This window comes from Coptis chinensis, chromosome 2, assembly GCF_015680905.1.
Source record: "Coptis chinensis isolate HL-2020 chromosome 2, ASM1568090v1, whole genome shotgun sequence".
NCBI classification, from domain to species: Eukaryota; Viridiplantae; Streptophyta; class Magnoliopsida; order Ranunculales; family Ranunculaceae; genus Coptis; species Coptis chinensis.
Window position 1 is genome coordinate 109,476,794 of NC_141457.1, and position 18,368 is coordinate 109,495,161.

General features: G+C 37.6%; 3 protein-coding genes across 3 annotated transcripts; 2 read left to right on the top strand and 1 right to left on the bottom strand.

Annotated features, from left to right (window-relative positions):
• Positions 1 to 3,905: 3,905 nt before the first annotated feature.
• On the bottom strand, positions 3,906 to 7,477 carry LOC147520442 (endoglucanase 24-like). The gene is given in 7 exon segments (XM_086591947.1): positions 3,906 to 4,523; positions 4,991 to 5,157; positions 5,593 to 5,731; positions 6,181 to 6,618; positions 6,739 to 6,969; positions 6,971 to 7,023; positions 7,134 to 7,477. Coding segments are annotated over 7 exon segments (1,569 nt in total). The 5' UTR covers positions 7,345 to 7,477; the 3' UTR covers positions 3,906 to 4,193.
• Positions 7,478 to 11,097: 3,620 nt separating this feature from the next.
• Positions 11,098 to 12,844, top strand: LOC147520443 (L10-interacting MYB domain-containing protein-like). The gene is made up of 3 exons (XM_086591949.1): positions 11,098 to 11,296; positions 11,710 to 12,051; positions 12,152 to 12,844. The coding sequence occupies exons 1-3, from the start codon at positions 11,126 to 11,128 to the stop codon at positions 12,704 to 12,706; spliced, it is 1,068 nt and encodes a 355-aa protein (XP_086448075.1). The 5' UTR covers positions 11,098 to 11,125; the 3' UTR covers positions 12,707 to 12,844.
• A 644-nt stretch (positions 12,845 to 13,488) lies between these two features.
• Positions 13,489 to 17,409, top strand: LOC147520444 (uncharacterized). The gene is made up of 7 exons (XM_086591951.1): positions 13,489 to 13,985; positions 14,190 to 14,596; positions 14,728 to 14,806; positions 14,975 to 15,066; positions 15,165 to 15,334; positions 16,390 to 16,470; positions 17,164 to 17,409. The coding sequence occupies exons 1-7, from the start codon at positions 13,820 to 13,822 to the stop codon at positions 17,210 to 17,212; spliced, it is 1,044 nt and encodes a 347-aa protein (XP_086448077.1). The 5' UTR covers positions 13,489 to 13,819; the 3' UTR covers positions 17,213 to 17,409.
• The last annotated feature ends 959 nt before the right edge of the window (positions 17,410 to 18,368 follow it).

Consider the following 18,368-nt stretch of genomic DNA (forward strand, 5'->3'; position numbering starts at 1 on the left):
GGATACGTAAGCAGCTTTGAGCAAAAGTGCAGCCACTACACTATACTATATTAGTATATTAGTTATTAGTTATTGTGATAACTCTATGTGTACAATGTTAATACTTAATGGTGTACATGATTGTGGTTGTTTAAAATGTATTCACGAGACATTTAACTAATATGTTATTCCTGATTGAACCTTTTGATATCTATGATTTATATAATTGATAATGAGGTGAGTTGATTAGTTATTGTGTTTGGAATTTTTAGTAATGATTCTATTGTTTGAGACGATATTTGTTTTGTAATGAAAATATTATAATAAATGAGAACTTGAGTGTTAAAAATTCGGTGTAAAAGTATCCGGTGAAAATTTAATGTGTCGCCCACATCTTTAGATCTCTGCACGCCTCTTTGATAAAAAGAAAAGAAAAGAAATGTTTATGACTAATGATGTCATGTGAAAAACCGTCTTAGAGAGGAACTAATGCATTCGCCCTACGGGTTGGCTGTATTCCTTGAATATACGGAAATGTAGGTGGGTATTCCTTGAATGTGGCGGAAATGACCCAAGGTGAACCCGCCTTGCGGGTTGGCTGTATTCCTTGAATGTACGAGAATGTATGTGGGTATTCCTTGAATATGGCGGGAATGACCCAAGGTGAACCCGCCTACATTCCCATACATTCAAGGAATACAGCCAACCCGCAAGGCGAATACATTAGTTTCTCTCTAAGGCGGCTTTTCACATGACATCATTAGTTATAAACATTTCTTTTCTTTTATTTTCATCAAAGAAGCGTGGAGAGATCTAAAGACGGGCGACACATTAAATTTTCACCGGACACTTTTACATCGGATTTTTAACACTCAAGAGTTCTCATTTATTATAATATTTTCATTACAAAACAAACATTGTTTCAAACAATATAATCATTACTAAAGATTCCAAACACAATAACTAATCAACTCACCTCATTATCAATTATATAAATCATAGATATCAAAATGTTCAATCAGGAATAACGTATTAGTTAAATGTCTCGTGAATACATTTTAAACAACCACAATTACGTACATCATTAAGTATTAACATTGTACACATATAGTTATCACAATAACTAATATATAATATATATTATAGTATAGTGTAGTGGCTGCACTTTTGTTCAAAGCTGCCTACGTATCCAAATATTTCAAGATTGGAATCAAGCCTTCGTAATTCTTATCAACCACATAGTCAATGCTATAATTTTTCCTACATTCATCCAAATGACATGTAACTTAATTATTTAGAAACTAAGGTATATAGATATATTTTTTCATGTAGAACTCGAAGTCCCAACCTCAACCCATCTAGAAGAAAACTTAGGTCGAAAACGGTAAAAATCCTAATATTTAGCAAACTAGATTTTTGACGAACAATCTTCCGAATGACACAACTCTTTCCACAAGTATCCAAACACATCGAGGCTTTTTGTGTTGAAAATCTGACACACAGAACTTACTCTCTTATGTTTTACAAAAATACCCAATCTCATTCTAAATGTGCCAAAACTAGGCTTGAAAACAGTGCGAAGAAACTGATTTCTGACACACTGTTTTATGTCAGTCAAACTTCCAAACGTCATAATTAACTCCATGGGACTTCGAATGCGATGAGGCCAATTGGAATAGAAAGCAGACTTCCAGATCTTACTCTTTTATGTTTTATAAAAATACTAACTCTCAACCTAACTATTTTAAAACTGGACTTGAACACAGTGTGCAAAAACTTATTTCTGACGCACTGTTTTCTGTCAACCAAACTTCCAGGCATTATATCTACCACCACAGACCTCGGAATATGACGAGGCCAATTGAGTTAGAAAGAAGACTTATAAAACTTACATTTTCATGTTTTACAAAAACTCTAACTCTGCCCCTAGATTTATGCAATTTGTGATCAAACCCTATGCAGAAAATTGTTTTCAAAAATAAATATTTGATTTCTTTAATAATAGAATTTCTGACGCATAGAATTGTCAAGGTCATATCTTTTTCGTCACTCATCCAAATTAAGTGAGGCTCACTACATCGGATAAATGACTCTCTAAGGTTTCATTAGGTTTTGGTTTCCCACAAATCTACAAATTATAGTGTCCTATACACTTCCTACAATGCAACATATCCAGAATATGTGCACAAACAGTTATCATATATTGAAGTCAGTTTTCATAATCTTAAACACGAGCATTGATAAGATAATCAGTAATCCATTTGAGTGAGTCTTGAGCTGGTTCCAGCTGCTTCACTGCATTCATATGATCTCCATACTCCAAGATGGACCATGACAACATTGTAGCTGTGAATGTCATTGGAAATCCAAACTTTACGTGATGTCCAGCATCATACATTCCTTTCGACAGGTCCACGTTTTCCTCACTTCCATCCTCCAAAGCAGAATCCCCTCTCCAAGAAATCTTGTTATTCACCAATTTACCAGCTGGAATAATAAGGAAACATCAAACTAATACACGTATAAACCAAACACCGGCCATTAAAACAGGACATCCATGCTCAGTTGAAGCCAATACTCTGGGCTGGGCAAGAGGCATAACTGCCCATGCACACACTAGCAAGTAGCAAGTCTAAGAAGATAAAATGCTAAACGATTGAGAAATTAAAATAAATAAGAAGGAAGATGTACATTTTTGTACGTCAAAGAATTGCATAGTGATCCCCAAAGCATCAGCATATTTGGAGTTAATTGCATCTGGATGACTGGATAGTTTCCTAACAGTAACTACAATTGCTATTACAAAAACAGCCGCTACGACTAACACAATTAACCAGCCGCACCATCCTTTCGACTTCGATTCACCCACCATTACAGCAAATGCTTCAGAAAGGCAAAATACATGAAAAGAACTAAGTACGCTTTGTGTGCATGTATTAGCAACTGTAGTAGCAATAAACGATTCAAAACTAACTTTTGTTTGACTTTTCCAAGTTACATGTAGAGTAATTGCATGTGGAGTAAATGGAAAGTATAATAAACTTTTTAGTGGTATTCTGTTTGTTGTGTACCGTGTACGAGAAGTGAACACCGGTACTTGAGAAACGCAGTCACGCTAAAGATATATCTGGTTAATTTTGTTGAAAGACGTATTTGCCTTGACGAATTTTAATACTTGTAAAGTAATGAGCTGTCTTTACTGGTTGACTGACTGTAATATTGCTTATTGTGGGAACGATTAGGCTGTACTCGGAATGTTGTAGATTAGTGGTTAACGGTTTGGCCTGCAGGCCAACTGGTAATAATGTACTTCCAAGTTCCAACTTCCAAGGCTGTGTTAACTAGGAAAATGGCTGGTAAAACGAGGCGGGTAGAAGAATATGATTTGGCAAGTAACGAATCTTGGGTCAAATGTTGTCAACTATTATTGACCGAAGGAGGTCCTTTTGGGTCTAAGGGCCCAAAATTTCAATGTATGTCATCACAAAAGTGTTCTAACACTTCTTCCTTCTTCATTCTCTTCCTCCTCAAAGTCCCATATCTTTTTCTCAACCAAAACCACCAAAACCCCTCCCTCAACCTAACGGTCTTCACTGCCCCTCACGGTTTTTCTAGTTACAACTTCCTTTCTTCTTCTTTTTCTTATTTTCTCTTCCTTCCTAAACCCTCGACCTAAAAGTCTTCACCGCCCGTCATGGTTTTTCTAGTTACAACTTCCTTTCTTCTTCTTTTTCTTATTTTCTCTTCCTTCCTAAAGTCTCGACCTAACAGTCTTCACCGCCCGTTACGGTTTTCTAGTTACAAAAAGCCCATTGGAGGTGTAATGTCATTTTTCAATCACCAGTTCGCCACATATTCATAATTTTCTTTTAAGCAGATAGTGGAATCATATATAAACTCGTGCTTGTATAGTAAAGGCCCAAAAGTTAAGGCAATCATACAACAGTAATTTTTTCGTCATACGAAAAGGAAATTCACCAGATGAACATGTTCTTGTTCTTCTAAATCTGTCACTTTAAATACAAGGAGTCCAATGACCTGTCCCAGTTGCAACAAAAAAATCACCCTAGAATGTAATGAATGGCAAAAAAAAGAACATCCAAGCAACAAAGACAATGACTCCTAAATGATACACTACACACCACGACCCACTACAGTACGTTGATATATACCTTTTACTAATAATACAACAACATAGGATTAAACGGCCAATTTTATGTGAAGGACTGGACAACTGATGACGTTGTGACCAAGCTAGATAAAAGGCCTACGACAAGAGCACTGTTGTACGTGGTCGGTTCTGTTTGCATGGAATTGTTCCTGGACTCGATAAAAGTTTCGTTCAAGAAAGGCCCACCGACAAGACCTCCAGTTGCCACATTAGGATTAGGATCTGTCGTGTTTAGCCACTGGAACCCGTCACAACCTGTTTTTGCATCAACTGGAATGGAAGCTCCTCTGTGGTGCACATATCGTGGGTATTTACTCCCATAACCAACAAGAAAGCTCATCTTCAATGGATTCTTCCCTAAGACGTAGTCAGCCTGGATAAAATTTTGAATTAGGTTAAGAAGACATAGATTGTTACAATGCTTCTGAAGAACATTACGTATGTAAAAGAGGGGTCACCGAGAGAAGTGCTTGCAATAACAGTTCTATGGACCGCAATATTTGGGGGGGAGGGGAGGGAGGAATGGGAATGGGAATGGGAATGGGCCAGGTAGATGGGTCACCGAGAGAAGTGCTTGCAACAACAGTTCTATGGACCCCAATATTTAAGATCAAATATCAAGCATCAGGACAATTGATAATTTGATTTCCAGAATATTCTTTAACACTCACCAAATTGTGTTTTTCATTTAAGCTATACCAGATAACTAGATAAATAACCTAAAGGCACAACGAGCCAATCATGAATTTATAATTTTGATACTTGACATGTTGAAACATAATGATGGATCCTTTACTGCATCACGTCATTGGTAAATGTTAAGTGGTAAGAACATAGTACCTGTGAAACAGCAAATTCTCGGAGGTCTTTAGGTGTGTACGACTTCCCATTGCAAGAAAAGGCTGCTGTCCGTGAGGAAAGCATGTAATCACTGTAAATAACTGCTAAAAATGCAGACGCAACCGGATGCTGCAGAGAGTTCCATTGACTAATCCATATCAAACCACCTGCATAAACGAACAATGCTCAGGGAAATGCCAGTGCTGGTAAGAATAATAATATACCCAAAGAGGCTTCCATTTCAATCATGTATGATTCAAAATGTTAGTGTTTTTTAATAGAAGTGATGTAAGAGAGAGAAGTGAGAAACTGATCTGCAAGCACATAATTACCTCTTTCTATAATTAATGCAATGATTCTTACCAATGAGTTGAATGGCGAAACGATCGTGTTCCCAACCAAAGCAATCAGAATTTAGAAGTTCAATCAGGCTTTAGGTAAGGTGTTGGAGATGATGAAAATGAAGGAAAGGATGATAAAGGTACTTTGAAGGACATGCCAGTAAGGTGCAGCATTTACTAATAAGATGCAAGTGTTCAAGTAGGGATCTTAAATTCAAAGAACTGAAGGATATTTCACGTACAATCACACACACAAATTACCATTTGTTCTGCTTTTTGTGGCGGTCGGAGATTGCGGTAGAAGTCCACACATAACAGCAACGGCCGTTTTCCTGTACATATGGAGCCCAGAATTTGAGGTTTCTTTTGCACCAAAAAAGCTTACCCTGGACAATAAAACCTGCTCCAAATTGCAAAGTTGACAGAGATAATCAGCACAAGAATCCCATGCCAGTTAACTAATGAATTTAATAAAGTGACCCAGTTATAGAAAATAAGAGAAACAAATAGATAAGACGTATACGATGCTTATGGAGATCCACAGGTCCTTCGTTTCTTTTTCGTTGATTGATAGAAACAGTACATTATTCCTTTTTGTTTCTTCCTAATGGTGATCCATTCCATATGGAGTTTCCACCATGAGATGAAGATTATTATTAATTTCCCCGGAAGAATAATACTTTTTTATCACTAATAGTCTAATACACAAATATACAAGGCAATTTTTTTTTTTTTTTTAATAACCAGTTAACTAACGCTTGACAAGTAGCACATCAACGGAAAACAAAATTGAGACTGTAGATGAAGAATGGGGACAAAACGACTTCTCCTTTGAAAACAGAAATGTACCTGAGTTCCTGCATGCTTGTTATCCCAACTAAACCAACTTGGACTTCCCCAGTTAGCAAAGGCTTTTCCAAATTGTACTGTCGCATATTTAAAGTATGACGCCTCACCAGTTGCATGATACAGCCAACTAGCCGCCCACAAGAGCTCATCTTCATATCCAGTAGAATTGTAGTACGTTTGGACTTGGGGTATGCTGACACTGTAAGAACCTCTATAAGTATCAGCGAAAGTAAATAGCTGCTTGGCATGTGTCAGAAGCTTATCCGAGTATGTGGAGTCAGTTCTCTTGAAGACCAAAGAAGCTGCTGCCAGAGCGGCAGCAGTTTCTGCGGCAACTTCTGTTCCTGGAGATGTTGTGTTCACTTGTGTAAGAGGTCTTTTCTCGCCCATTGTTTCAGGTCTTTCCCAACATTTATGGTCAAGATCAGGATCACCAACCTGCCAAAAAACATAACAGACTTCAGAACATAATACTACCAACAAAACGCCCATTCTGATCAATTATTCATGAACACCATTACACAAATAACATAAAGCACCAATGCATATTTGATTGACCTGAACATAGAGCGCGTTTTCAGAATAATGAGCATTGGCTAAATAATCAGTAATCCACTTGAGTGAATCTTGAGCTGGTTCCAACTGCTTCACTGCATTCATCTGATCTCCATATTCCAAAATAGCCCACGACAAAACCGTGGCAGTAAACGCCATCGGAAAACCAAACTTCATATGATCTCCAGCATCATACATTCCTTTAGACAAGTCCACTTTTCCCTCACTTCCATCCATTCAATGCAGAATCCCCTCTCCAATCAATCTTGTTATTCACCAACTTACCCGCTAAAATAATAAACAAAATGTAGACCTCGAGTCAACATAACAGATCTAGCCATGTAGGTACATACAATACAAGTAAATTAAAATGAGAGAGAAGGGTAAAGGGAAAGTACATTTTTGGACATCAAAGAATTGCATAGCGATTTTCAAAGCGTCTGAATATTTGGAGTCAATTGCACCTGGAGGACCTGGAACTGGGGCTGCTTTTTGAGGATGATCTGATTTTTTCCTAACAGTTAATACAACGGCTGTTACTACAACTGCCGCAACAAGTAACACGATTAGCCAACCGCACCACCCTTTCGACTTCGATTCACCTTTCATTACAACCACTTCTCTACAAATGCAAGCACTATTTGGGAATGTAGTTGAGCAGAGATAATGCAGCAAATAAGAGAAGCTCTAAAAAATGATTTAATAAGTTTTAGATCTGGGGAAAGTTGGTAGTAGATGTGGATGGAACAACTGTTAAGTGCTTCTGTGCATTTTCAGTGTACAAGTGAACACCGACACTTCTGAAACGCTGTCAACTCGAAGTATCTTGTTTGATTTTTCTTTAAAAAGTCGAATTTGCCCTTGCGGTTTAAATTCTAATTGAGTTGAGTTTTAACTTCCTTGTGTTGGAACCATTCGATTGTTATCGAATGTGGGTATCATTGGATAAGATGAGGAGCCGATGGCTTGGATGATGTTAATAAATAAACCGGGCTGGTAAACGAGGCAAAAGCAGCAAGTAACGAATCTTAGAACGGGTCAAATGTCGTCTTTTTTTTTATGTTAAGAGACAATTGGACTAGTTTAGTGAAGAGGATTATATTTGACGGCTTTCTCTCACACTAAGCTGTGTTTAGCAAAAGTTAACTGAATTGAGCCACACACAAATTGGCAGATTAAGCAACTTACCAAAAGTTTTGGTTGTTTTCCTTGTTGGATACACAAACAAAAAGCTAATGCTAAAGAAACTCTTGAGAATTGATATATTATCTTAAGGCTAAATCTACTGTGCGTGAGATGTAGGCTACGCCCTCACATCTCGGCCACTCATCACAAGGGGGGTGCGTGTGTATTGTATCAAGAAGTAGTGATCCACGACCCTCACTTCCTGCGCACGATACATCTCGCGCACCGAAGTAGTGCTCTTATCTTAAACCATAATTTTTCCTTGTAATTTTTGCATTGTTAATTTGTTGTTGTGTTTAGTACTTTAATAGTGGTTCTTATATCAACTTGTTTTTCGAGCGTGAAAATGTTTTATTTGTTAGAGCATTCTCAATGCAAGCAACAATTTCTTACCTCTACATAGGTGTCACATAAGACTATTTCCCCTCATAACTATTTTGTTGGTGAAAAGTTACTAGGCGTTACCCAATACAAATATGACTTTAAAATTCGGACATGATGTTTCATTCCATTTGGCTGCATTTGAGTCCGTCTAAATGTAAAAAACAAAAAAATATCGAAAAACGCGAACAGACATAATGAAACACCCCGGCTGGAAAAAAATAATAAATAAATAAACACTCGGGATGGAATAAAACATCTCATCTGGAAAATATAAATAAAAAAAACATGTAAGACGAAATAAAAGGTTCCGTCCAAAGTCCACAACTCAGTAACTATCTCAATAGTAAGTGCTACCCTTATTGTTACTTAGTGAAGAGTACCCTTGTTGTTATAGCATTCCCAATGCAAGTAACTTTGAGGGGAAATAGCAATTTGTCACCCTTATGAGCCAAAAACAATAGCACAATGCAAAGGTGACTATGGAAGTAGCTCTTCACTAGATAATAATGATGGTAACACTTGCTACCCTCATAGCTATTGAGTTGTGAACTTCGGGCAGAACCTTTTATTTTGTCTCATGTGTGTGTATGTGCAGTGTGTGTGTGTTTTTCTCGAACGAGATGTTTTATTCAGTCCGACATGTTTTTTCGATATTTTTTTTTATTTTTACATTCAAACGGACTGAAACATCCCTCCGAAATTTAAAGTCACATTTGCGCAACCTCTAGCAGTTTTTCACCAACAAGGTAGCTATGAGGGAAATTGTCCTATGTGGCATCTATGTGGAGGTAACAAGTTGTTGTTTGCATTGAGAATACTCTTACCTAGTGAAGAGCTACCTACAAAGTCACCCTTACATTGGGTCATTGTTTTTGGCTCATAAAAGTGACAAGTTGTTATTTCCCCTCAAAGTCATCTGCATTAGGAATACTCTTAGAACCACTTGGTTGCACACTGTTAACTGAGAATGAGATTGAATGCAATTATCCTATAGTGAACTCTAAACATATCAACTTAGGATAAGATCAATATGTGATAATTGTTTTTTTTTTTGGGTCCAAGATGTACCTATATGGTCACAATAGCTAGGGTGAACTGCTCGTGGATCACTCAAACTCGTCTGTGCAAAAGTACGAGTCAAGCTTGAGCTTCATTTAAAGCTCGTTCTAGATCGAGATCCAACTTGAGCTTGAGTAGCTCGTGAGCTACCAATTTTACAAGCTCACACCCAACATATATAATTTGTAATCTTTATACCCCACAACCCATGAAGGTTGCACAACATATATACTTAACATTGTAATCCTAAACTACTGAACACTCTAACCCCTAAAACACAACAGCTGCAACTGATCCTCTTTTCATTTATTCTTCGACTCTCATCTCTTCAGTGATCATTGATTGTGGTGTCTTGCTTACTGACACTTTAGAAGGCAAATATTAAGATACCAATTAGCATACATTAAAAGCAAAAGTGTTGTAGTTGTCAAGATTGCAAGATAAGACTCATGATGTAGTTTGTTCATCTGTTTTTTTTATTTTTATTTTTAATATACATATATTTTTGTAGGTTTTAGAATGTAATCCGTGAGTGTAGCGAACTCTTGAGGCCGGTTTTAAAAGTCTCTTTAAAATCCACTTCGTTGGTGTCTGTCTGTACCCCCCCCCCAAACTAAAAAAAACTTCCTCCACATTTTCTCTCATTCTCTCTCACCTCATCTCACTTCGAACTCTTGAGGTTTGTCTTCAAAAGCCTCGCTAGTATTCACTTCGTTTATGTCTATCTGTATACCTCCCCCCTCATCCTTTCTCTACTTCTTCACCATACCCATCCTCTTCTCTTCTCTCGTTGTCTCAATTTTCTCTCTTCTCCACCTCCGATACGCTTACACCCACTGCATAGCAGTAAATCTAGTAGCAAAGTAGGTACTAGACTTTTAGTATTATACTAGTTTCACACTCGGATCTTAATAGATATAATTGCAATGCAATGACATTTGTAGGCTTATTTTTTTTCTTTTAGAGTCTGCAAAATACTCTTAAATTCTATGTTGTGGTCTGCTACCATTTTTTGTTTTTATTATTTATTTTTATTTTTTGAGCTCAAGTTCGAGTTCAAACGAGCATAATTGAAGTTGAGTTTAAATTTAGGCTCGAACTATTATTACAGACAAGTCGAGTTTGGCCCCAAATTAAACTCAAAAGTCAAGCTAGTAAAAGTTTGAGTCCAATTTAAGCATGACAAAACTCGACATTCCTAAGTCTAAAAGTTAGGAACTTAGGATGGATTGATATGGCAGGGATCGGGTCGGATATGGCTATATCCGAATCCAAATAATTTCACATTATCCGAATCCGAACCCGACTAACCCAATCGGATAACACTAAAAATTCAAAAAAAACCCAAAAATTATATCCGAATCCGAACATGAACCCGACATACCCGAATCCATAAACGGATATAAAAATCAACCCGAACCCGGCGTATTAGGTAATTGGGCCGGGTCGGATTCGGGTCTACCCTGCCCTACATATTGACAACATAAAATAGGGGTTCCCCTTAAATATATTTAAACGAGAACAAATAAACGGAGATGTAGCACAAAACAAGCTAATTTATTAACTGCTCGTGCTCCGGAGAGCCGGCAGGAACTCAGGGTTCGAATACCTGCATCTCCTTTTTATTTTATTTTATTTTATTTATCCACTAAATATCACGTGCAAACTGCAAAGTTGCAAAGTGACGCACTATGGGACAGATCCGTTTATGGGCTTTCTTTAATTTGGGCTTATGGGCTATGGCAATTGGTGGGTTCAAAAAATGTTAGGCCCAGTCAATAAACTGAAGAATGCTCCGTTACAATCCCGACTCACCTGTTCGATCACTCCATGGTTCACTCAATTAACGGTTTCTGATGATGTATTAGGGTTAGGGTTTCATTTCCACTGTCTCTCTTTCCCCCTTCTCCACATTTATTTTCAATTGAATCAGGTCAGTTTTTTCTCCCCTTGTTTTTCATTCGTTTTATTTTTACTGATGCTCTATTCATGTGTTGACTAATAATATACATTGTATCAAGGAAAACCTAATTATGTATTAAGAGACGAATTTTGAATTTTACTACAGTTTTTTTGTTACTGGAGATTGACTTTTCAATTAAATAAATTGGACTATGGATGGGTGTTTGTTCACTTATTATTAGTTAGTGTTAGTGAAGACTGAAATGGATAATTTTTTGTAGTTACATCATTTAACCCAATGTCTATATAGGGTTGTGCAAATGTCCCAATTATACATCCCACTTGAAATAACACTGGAACAAATTAATTTTGAGTTTGATTGCCTATGCTGCCGTTTATCAGATGTACAAAACTTGTCTTACCGAATGTTCTTTGTATATGTAGATGGATACCCATCCCCAAGATCAACAATCCAAGCATGATCGTTCAAGGACAAAATGGACAGCATCCCTTGACAAGTTATTTGTGGACTTGGTACTTGAGCAAGTTCTGCTAGGGAATAGGTCAAATAATGTTTTCAACAAGAATGCATGGAAGCATATACGTGACGAGTTTAATAAACAAACAGGTCTAGATTTCAATAGGAAACAGTTGAAGAAACACCTTGATGTTTTGAGGAATAGATACGACAATGTGAAATCACAGCTCCTTCAAGGAAGCTTTGGTGGTGATGAGTCCAGGCACATATTTGTTACTGGAGCTGAGGTTTGGGATAATTTCATCGAGGTATATTTTGGTTCTCTCGTATATTTTGCATATAACTCCACCCACCTTTTGTTTTGGTGGATTTTGTGTCGTTATTCCTCTACCGTTGTATAATTTCCAGGACTATCCCATGGGTGAGCCAACCAGGAGCAAGGATTCTCCGATATATGACCAACTGTGCAAGATTTTTTCAGAGTCGGGTGGCATAGGCAGGTATGCTCAATCGAGTCACTACATTGAGGTGGATAAAGAGACAATTGGTATGGAAACTCCTCGATCAGCTCCTACAATTGTGCAAGATGATTCGTCATCTCGCTCGGGAGTGGATGTAAATTTAGATTCGAACAAGCGTAAACCAGTTACACAAACAAATCCACGTACACGTAGAAAAAGCAACAACGAGTTTGATGACGCTATGGCAGAAGCTATGATAGAGATGGCGACTGCATCAAAGTTGAGGGCAAATGCATCCATTCAGTGTCTTGATCAGTTCTCTATAACAAAATGCGTTCAAGTATTGGATGAAATTTCCAATGTTGATGAAAGCCTGTACTATGCTGCGTTGGATTTATTTGACAATCCCAATCTGAGGGAGATGTTTCTCTCACTTAAAGATGAGAAAAGATTGTTATGGTTACAACACAAGTGTACAGCTTCCTTCAGTTCCACTGTATGAGGACCTGGCGAACTGGGATGTTTTGTGTATAGTTTAACATGGTCAATAGAAACTGTAATTAGGTCACTGTAACTCATTAGTGCATTCTGTTGAATAGCAGATTTTTCATTTATTAAATGGCGAAAGTGGTTTTAGTTATATTTTGTGAATGTACTGTTTATCTGTTCAGTTGATTCATTACAAGCTACGATATGGAATGAGGCCAATGATTTCTGGTTTCCAGACTATATGTGCAACGGTATTGGTTTCGATGTATTAGTGTCATTATACTGTTTTGAAAATATTGATTTTAATTTCAAAGACTAGTGTTATCCAGTGTTCAGTGATATAAATATTTGGAAAAGGAACTTAAGAGCAATTGCTAGTTTTCAAAATCCAAAGAGGGTGTTCTCAATTGACAAATCTTGAGTACCTAGTGCACTACTGGTAACTATTATGATGGAACTACATGCAGATTTGATTCCTTCTGTGCCATTACTTCTTTGTACATGCAGATTCAATGCGATATGATGGAACTTCATGCAGATTTGATTCCTTTTGTGCCATTGCTTCTTTGTAGTTTGTACATGCAGATTCAATACGGTTTTGAAGGATGTGGGAAATGAGTTTCTGGTCCTGTGCTTTTTCGCATGCTGATATCCGCGTGGAGAAAGATTATTCAAAGAGAGTACACTGCAAACAGTGAAACACAGATGGTACCAAATTTAAGACAGAATCAGTTAAGTTCGACAAAACTGCTAAAAACAAGACTACATATGCATAAATCTAAATCAGGCTGTACTGTAGGTAAATGATATAAAAGTGGATATAAAGTTCTGAACAAATCTGCAATTCCAAATCCAATATACACTTCGACGTTTGAAAGCAAAAGTAAAACGCTGGCTTTTTCTTTTCAAATTTCAAGATTATTTTCGATATTTGCTTTAAATATTTCGCCCGTGAGTGTAATATTCCCGATACATTCGTACCAAACGTACGAGACTTTGAGAAGAGGTTTCACTGTTCAAGTACCGAATATTTTTGTTCAGTCTGAGCCAGGCAGGGCTTCCTCTCTCTCGTTCAAATTGCGTTGCCTCAAATTGCAAAGAGAGAGAGAGAGAGAGAGAGAGAGAGATGGGTGAAGGGAGAGAAGGGGATTGGGAGTGTGGAAGCTGCACAAACAGAAACTACGCGTTCAGATCCTTTTGCAACCGTTGTAAACAACCTCGAATTCTAGTCGACAACAAAACCCCTGCTGATTCCAAATGGCTCCCTCGCATTGGTGATTGGATCTGCTCAGGTGACACATCATTCATCCTTACCTTAATATATAATCGAATGAGATGCTATGTCTAGTTCATGTTGTTGTTGTTTTACTTATCGATTTTTGGGAACTTGTAAACAATTGGGTTGAGTGGTGTGTGTGTGTTTTTTGTGGTTTGGGTGTGCGTATTTCTGGCTGGATGTGCGTTGTTGGGTTTGTTTTTGCCAATGGGATCAATAGGTTGCAGTAACAACAATTATGCGTCAAGAGAAAAGTGCAAAAAGTGCGGTCAACCCAAGGAGGTAGCAGCAATGCCCGCAATTGCAATGCCTGGAGCTTCTCTTCAATCTTATGCACATTATTTTGCCAGGGCACAAGGAGCACCGGTGGGAGGATTAAGGATGAATATGGGAATGGCACCTAATTCTGCTTTTCAGCAGTCACTTCCATTGAATTCTACTTGGTCGCTTGGAGGTGCTGATCGGTATGGACTTCAAACTGGTGCTACCTGGCCGTTAGGTGGTGGAAGCAGTAGTTCAGGATTTTCTCATATAAACAATACTAATTCGCTTGCGATTCCTAGCGGATGGCGCACTGGCGATTGGATATGCAATTGTGGTTTCCACAACTATTCCTCTCGTGGAGAGGTAGTATTTTCCACATAAACGTATTAGAATTCTAAACAACACTTGTTCATCTTATTCCAAGTTGTACCAAAATCCACAAGGTGCTCTCTTCAGATTTATATTTTCTTATACCATCTTGTTATTTTGGCCAGTGTAAAAAATGCAATGCTTCTTTACCGTCAGGTACAGCCTCTTCCATGGTGAACACAGCTGTCACAGGAATGTTTCCAAGTAAGTGCAATACATCCCATTCTTTTTCTGTCTCTTCTGTTTTTTTTTAATGATATTTCTAGTTTTATATCACAAAACTGTTGTGTAGATACCTGAACGAAACCACTATACTTCCAATATACAATTCTCTCATGGAATTTATTTATATTGTTTTTTCCTGTTGTAAAGGTCATGGGACAAAGCGATTGGCATCAGAGGAATTTTGTGGTGAATGGGAAAACAAGAGGTTGAATGCAGGAGATATAAACAATCATTTTCTGGTATGTAGTGTACAAGATAATCATTTACCAATGCACGTTAAACTATATACTGTGGAATTAGACTGTTTCTCTTACATACTTTATTTCTGGAAGTATAGACAAATCAACAGCCTTCATACCAGGGCTATGAGCATATTGGGCGTCCCGGCAATGATCAGACATCTGGACCTTACCCATACCGCAATGGAAGCTCCATAACACCTTGGAACTCACAAGGTCAAGTGCAGTTACCACAGCTCACACCAGTGCCTACACTTCTTGGAAAAGGGTAATACTGGTTTTCTGTTTCTTTGTTTTTGGCTTTTCACTCATTTTTTACCAATCAACACAGTAAAAGAAACAAACATCTAGGAATCTCTTTTTTCACTTTTTATTTTCTGCGACCAATTTATTGGACGTGCTATCCAAAGAGTAATTATAAAGATTTTAACTCGATCAATACTGTTGTTATATTTGGTAATGGGTTTAAGTGTTTTAACTTTTAAGTTTGTGGGAGCCACAGAAAGTTATGCTCATCTATCTTACTGCTTTTATATCTAATTGCATTAAGTTTATTCAAATTCAATGGCTGTAGTAAAAGGTGGTGACATCATTAGTAGAATGGATACGACTCGTGAGTCTGTGAGGCTCTCAGGGAGCAATCATGAACTTCAATCACCCAAATAAGCCATCTGGAAGGCTACTATATGTACTGGTTTATGTTTTAGGGATAAATGCTATATTTTCGGATGGTTCTCTTTCGTCGGAAAGGTGGGCTTAGGTTATTTGAAATTGTTGTTAGTTTGTCACTTGCTTATATGAGAACTTCGCACCTTTTAGTACTGTAAAGGAGTCGCTAGCTCACTGCTCTCAACTCCGCCAATGAAACTTTTTGGCTTTATGTTAACTTGGATTACCAATTATCAGCACCACAGTTCCACAAACAACACCATAATTAAGGAGAAGAAAATCAATCAAATGTGAAGGAATAAGTACACACGAGTCCTGAGAAGTTAGTTGTAGAGGATCTAAATGTTGTCAATAATCAATAGTCTTACCACATTACTGATAGCTAAATCTCTTGCTTGATTATTACATGTGCGGCAGAACTGGCTCAAAAATAATCGTTCAATCATTTGAATTACCTAGGCTCCAGTGTTGCAGTGCATGAAACAATTTCCATTATGCAGCCTTCCCAATTTGTTAAAGTTTTACACAATTGTATTGTTTGTAGACTCATATAGAAGAAGTGTGATAGGTATTTTACGTTTAATTTCTAAATCTGTGTCTGGGCATGTATATTTCAAAATTTTGATTTTGTGATGCATCTTTTCTCTGTGTTAGAGCAAAGCAATGGCGTGATGGAGATTGGATGTGCACAAACTGCAGCAACCACAACTATGCATCACGGTCGCAGTGCAATAGGTATGTGTCCGTTCTTCTCTATTTGTCCTCTGGGTCTCTACAACTAAGTTACTCTGTCATCTCTCCATGACTCCATGATTATCTGAGGTTTTGTCAAGGGAAAATGTCTGCCTCTAGCAAAGTTGAATGTTACGTGTTGTTCTCTCAAACTCATAGACGAATCTCTACTAACTTATATATGATATGTAAGGCTGCGTTTGGTAAGCTGAGGACAAAACTTATGGTCCTTTGCCGCTCTGTGTTTCTGAAAAAAGGAAAACCCCCTGCTTCTAAGTTTTCTTAAAATGCTCCAATAAGCGTACACAAATTTCATGCCACGTGGTGAAAATATATACCTTTCTCCATCCTGATAAACTCGCCATGAATATGGCGGATGAAGTTATTGCGGCGTAAAATTACTGCTGACTGAAAAAAATACATTGAGATTTTCCGAAGAAATCTTTACTTTTCCAATCAAAGTCAAGCCAAACTTCTGGTTCAGTATCAACCTCTGGATTTACCATCAATATCACATCATGTTCGTGATTGTGCCTGACTGAGCCATAGTTTTGTATGTTTTGTGCTTTCTAAGTATGTGTTATTTTCGAAATATTTATTCCTAAATCTTTTTGGTTCCTTCCCAGTAACCTCTAGATTACAATTACAATTTAGAATTAGGTAGTAGCTGATTGTTTAATGCATTCCACTCTGCAGGTGTAAGACTGAGAAAGATGCGGTCAATCAATCTGTTAGTGTTGCCTAGATGTGAATTATTATGAAGGACCTGAGGTTGTCGTAGTTTCATCTAATTAAATTAAAATTTTGTTAAGTTCTCCTGGAATTTTGAGTTTCACGCTGTTCCTGGTAGTTCTCTCACGAGCGTGAAACCATGTTTTGTTGTATGGAGGATGATTCAGCCCAAGCATATGAATAAAAATTAGAACAGCAACTTAGTGATCAGAGACGATGTCTACTTGTTCGAGCCCTATTTAAATATATTTTTCTTATCTGTTGCGATGTTTTCTCCCTGAACAAAACGCACCAAAGTATGATTTGATCTCTGATCTTTTTAAGGCAATGAGCTATTGATTTAATCCCTCCCCCCGGTCTAATTATCATGGTATCATTAAGCAGAATTGACAGTTATAAACGAGTCCACTGAAGATCATTAAATGGTGTGACTCAATAGATATGGTTCCAGGCTTAGAAATTTCCCAATGTTTGTGATATTTAGGCTGCAAAATCTTGACGTAAGATAAATATGCGGGATTGGTGTTTTTCAGGTGACATCGGCTTAGATAGGATTTTCAATATTCCATTTCTATTGCGTGGGTGGGAACAGTACTGTTTATCTACTCCCGACACTAAAAAAAAAGATTGAGTGGGAGTGACGACAGACTCATGGTGTCAATGGTCAAAAACGTTATTATGTTGTGGAAATCTAACTGCTCTAACTACTCAAGTGCGTGTGTTGTGGAAGTATTATGAGTTCTTTTCTTTAACAAGAGGTTGGTGCATTGTTGCTTGTTGTTGGTGAAACCGTGAAAGTGAGTCAAGGGATTCCGCATGCAAATTAGGTTTGGACCCATCGGGTTTATTGCTCTCATGAGTCATGACTGTGTCTGTCCCGTATGTTATCAGGGATTTTTCAGACACCCTGTAAGTCTGTAACTCTGTAAGCCAGAGCAAAGGAATATCCCTATTCTTGATCGTTGATTTTGGTCTCCATAATTACATCCATTGCTCATATCCGAACCAGCCAATATGAAACACACAAAAGCCCGCACATCCTGTCAGTCTGTCAGCAATCCAAAACTAACGTCACAGTAGACTTTCTCCATGCAAGTACCTAACTATTGAGAGGAAGGACCGATGGAGTGTTTACCAAAAAAAATAAAAAAAAAAGGAGTGACTGACGA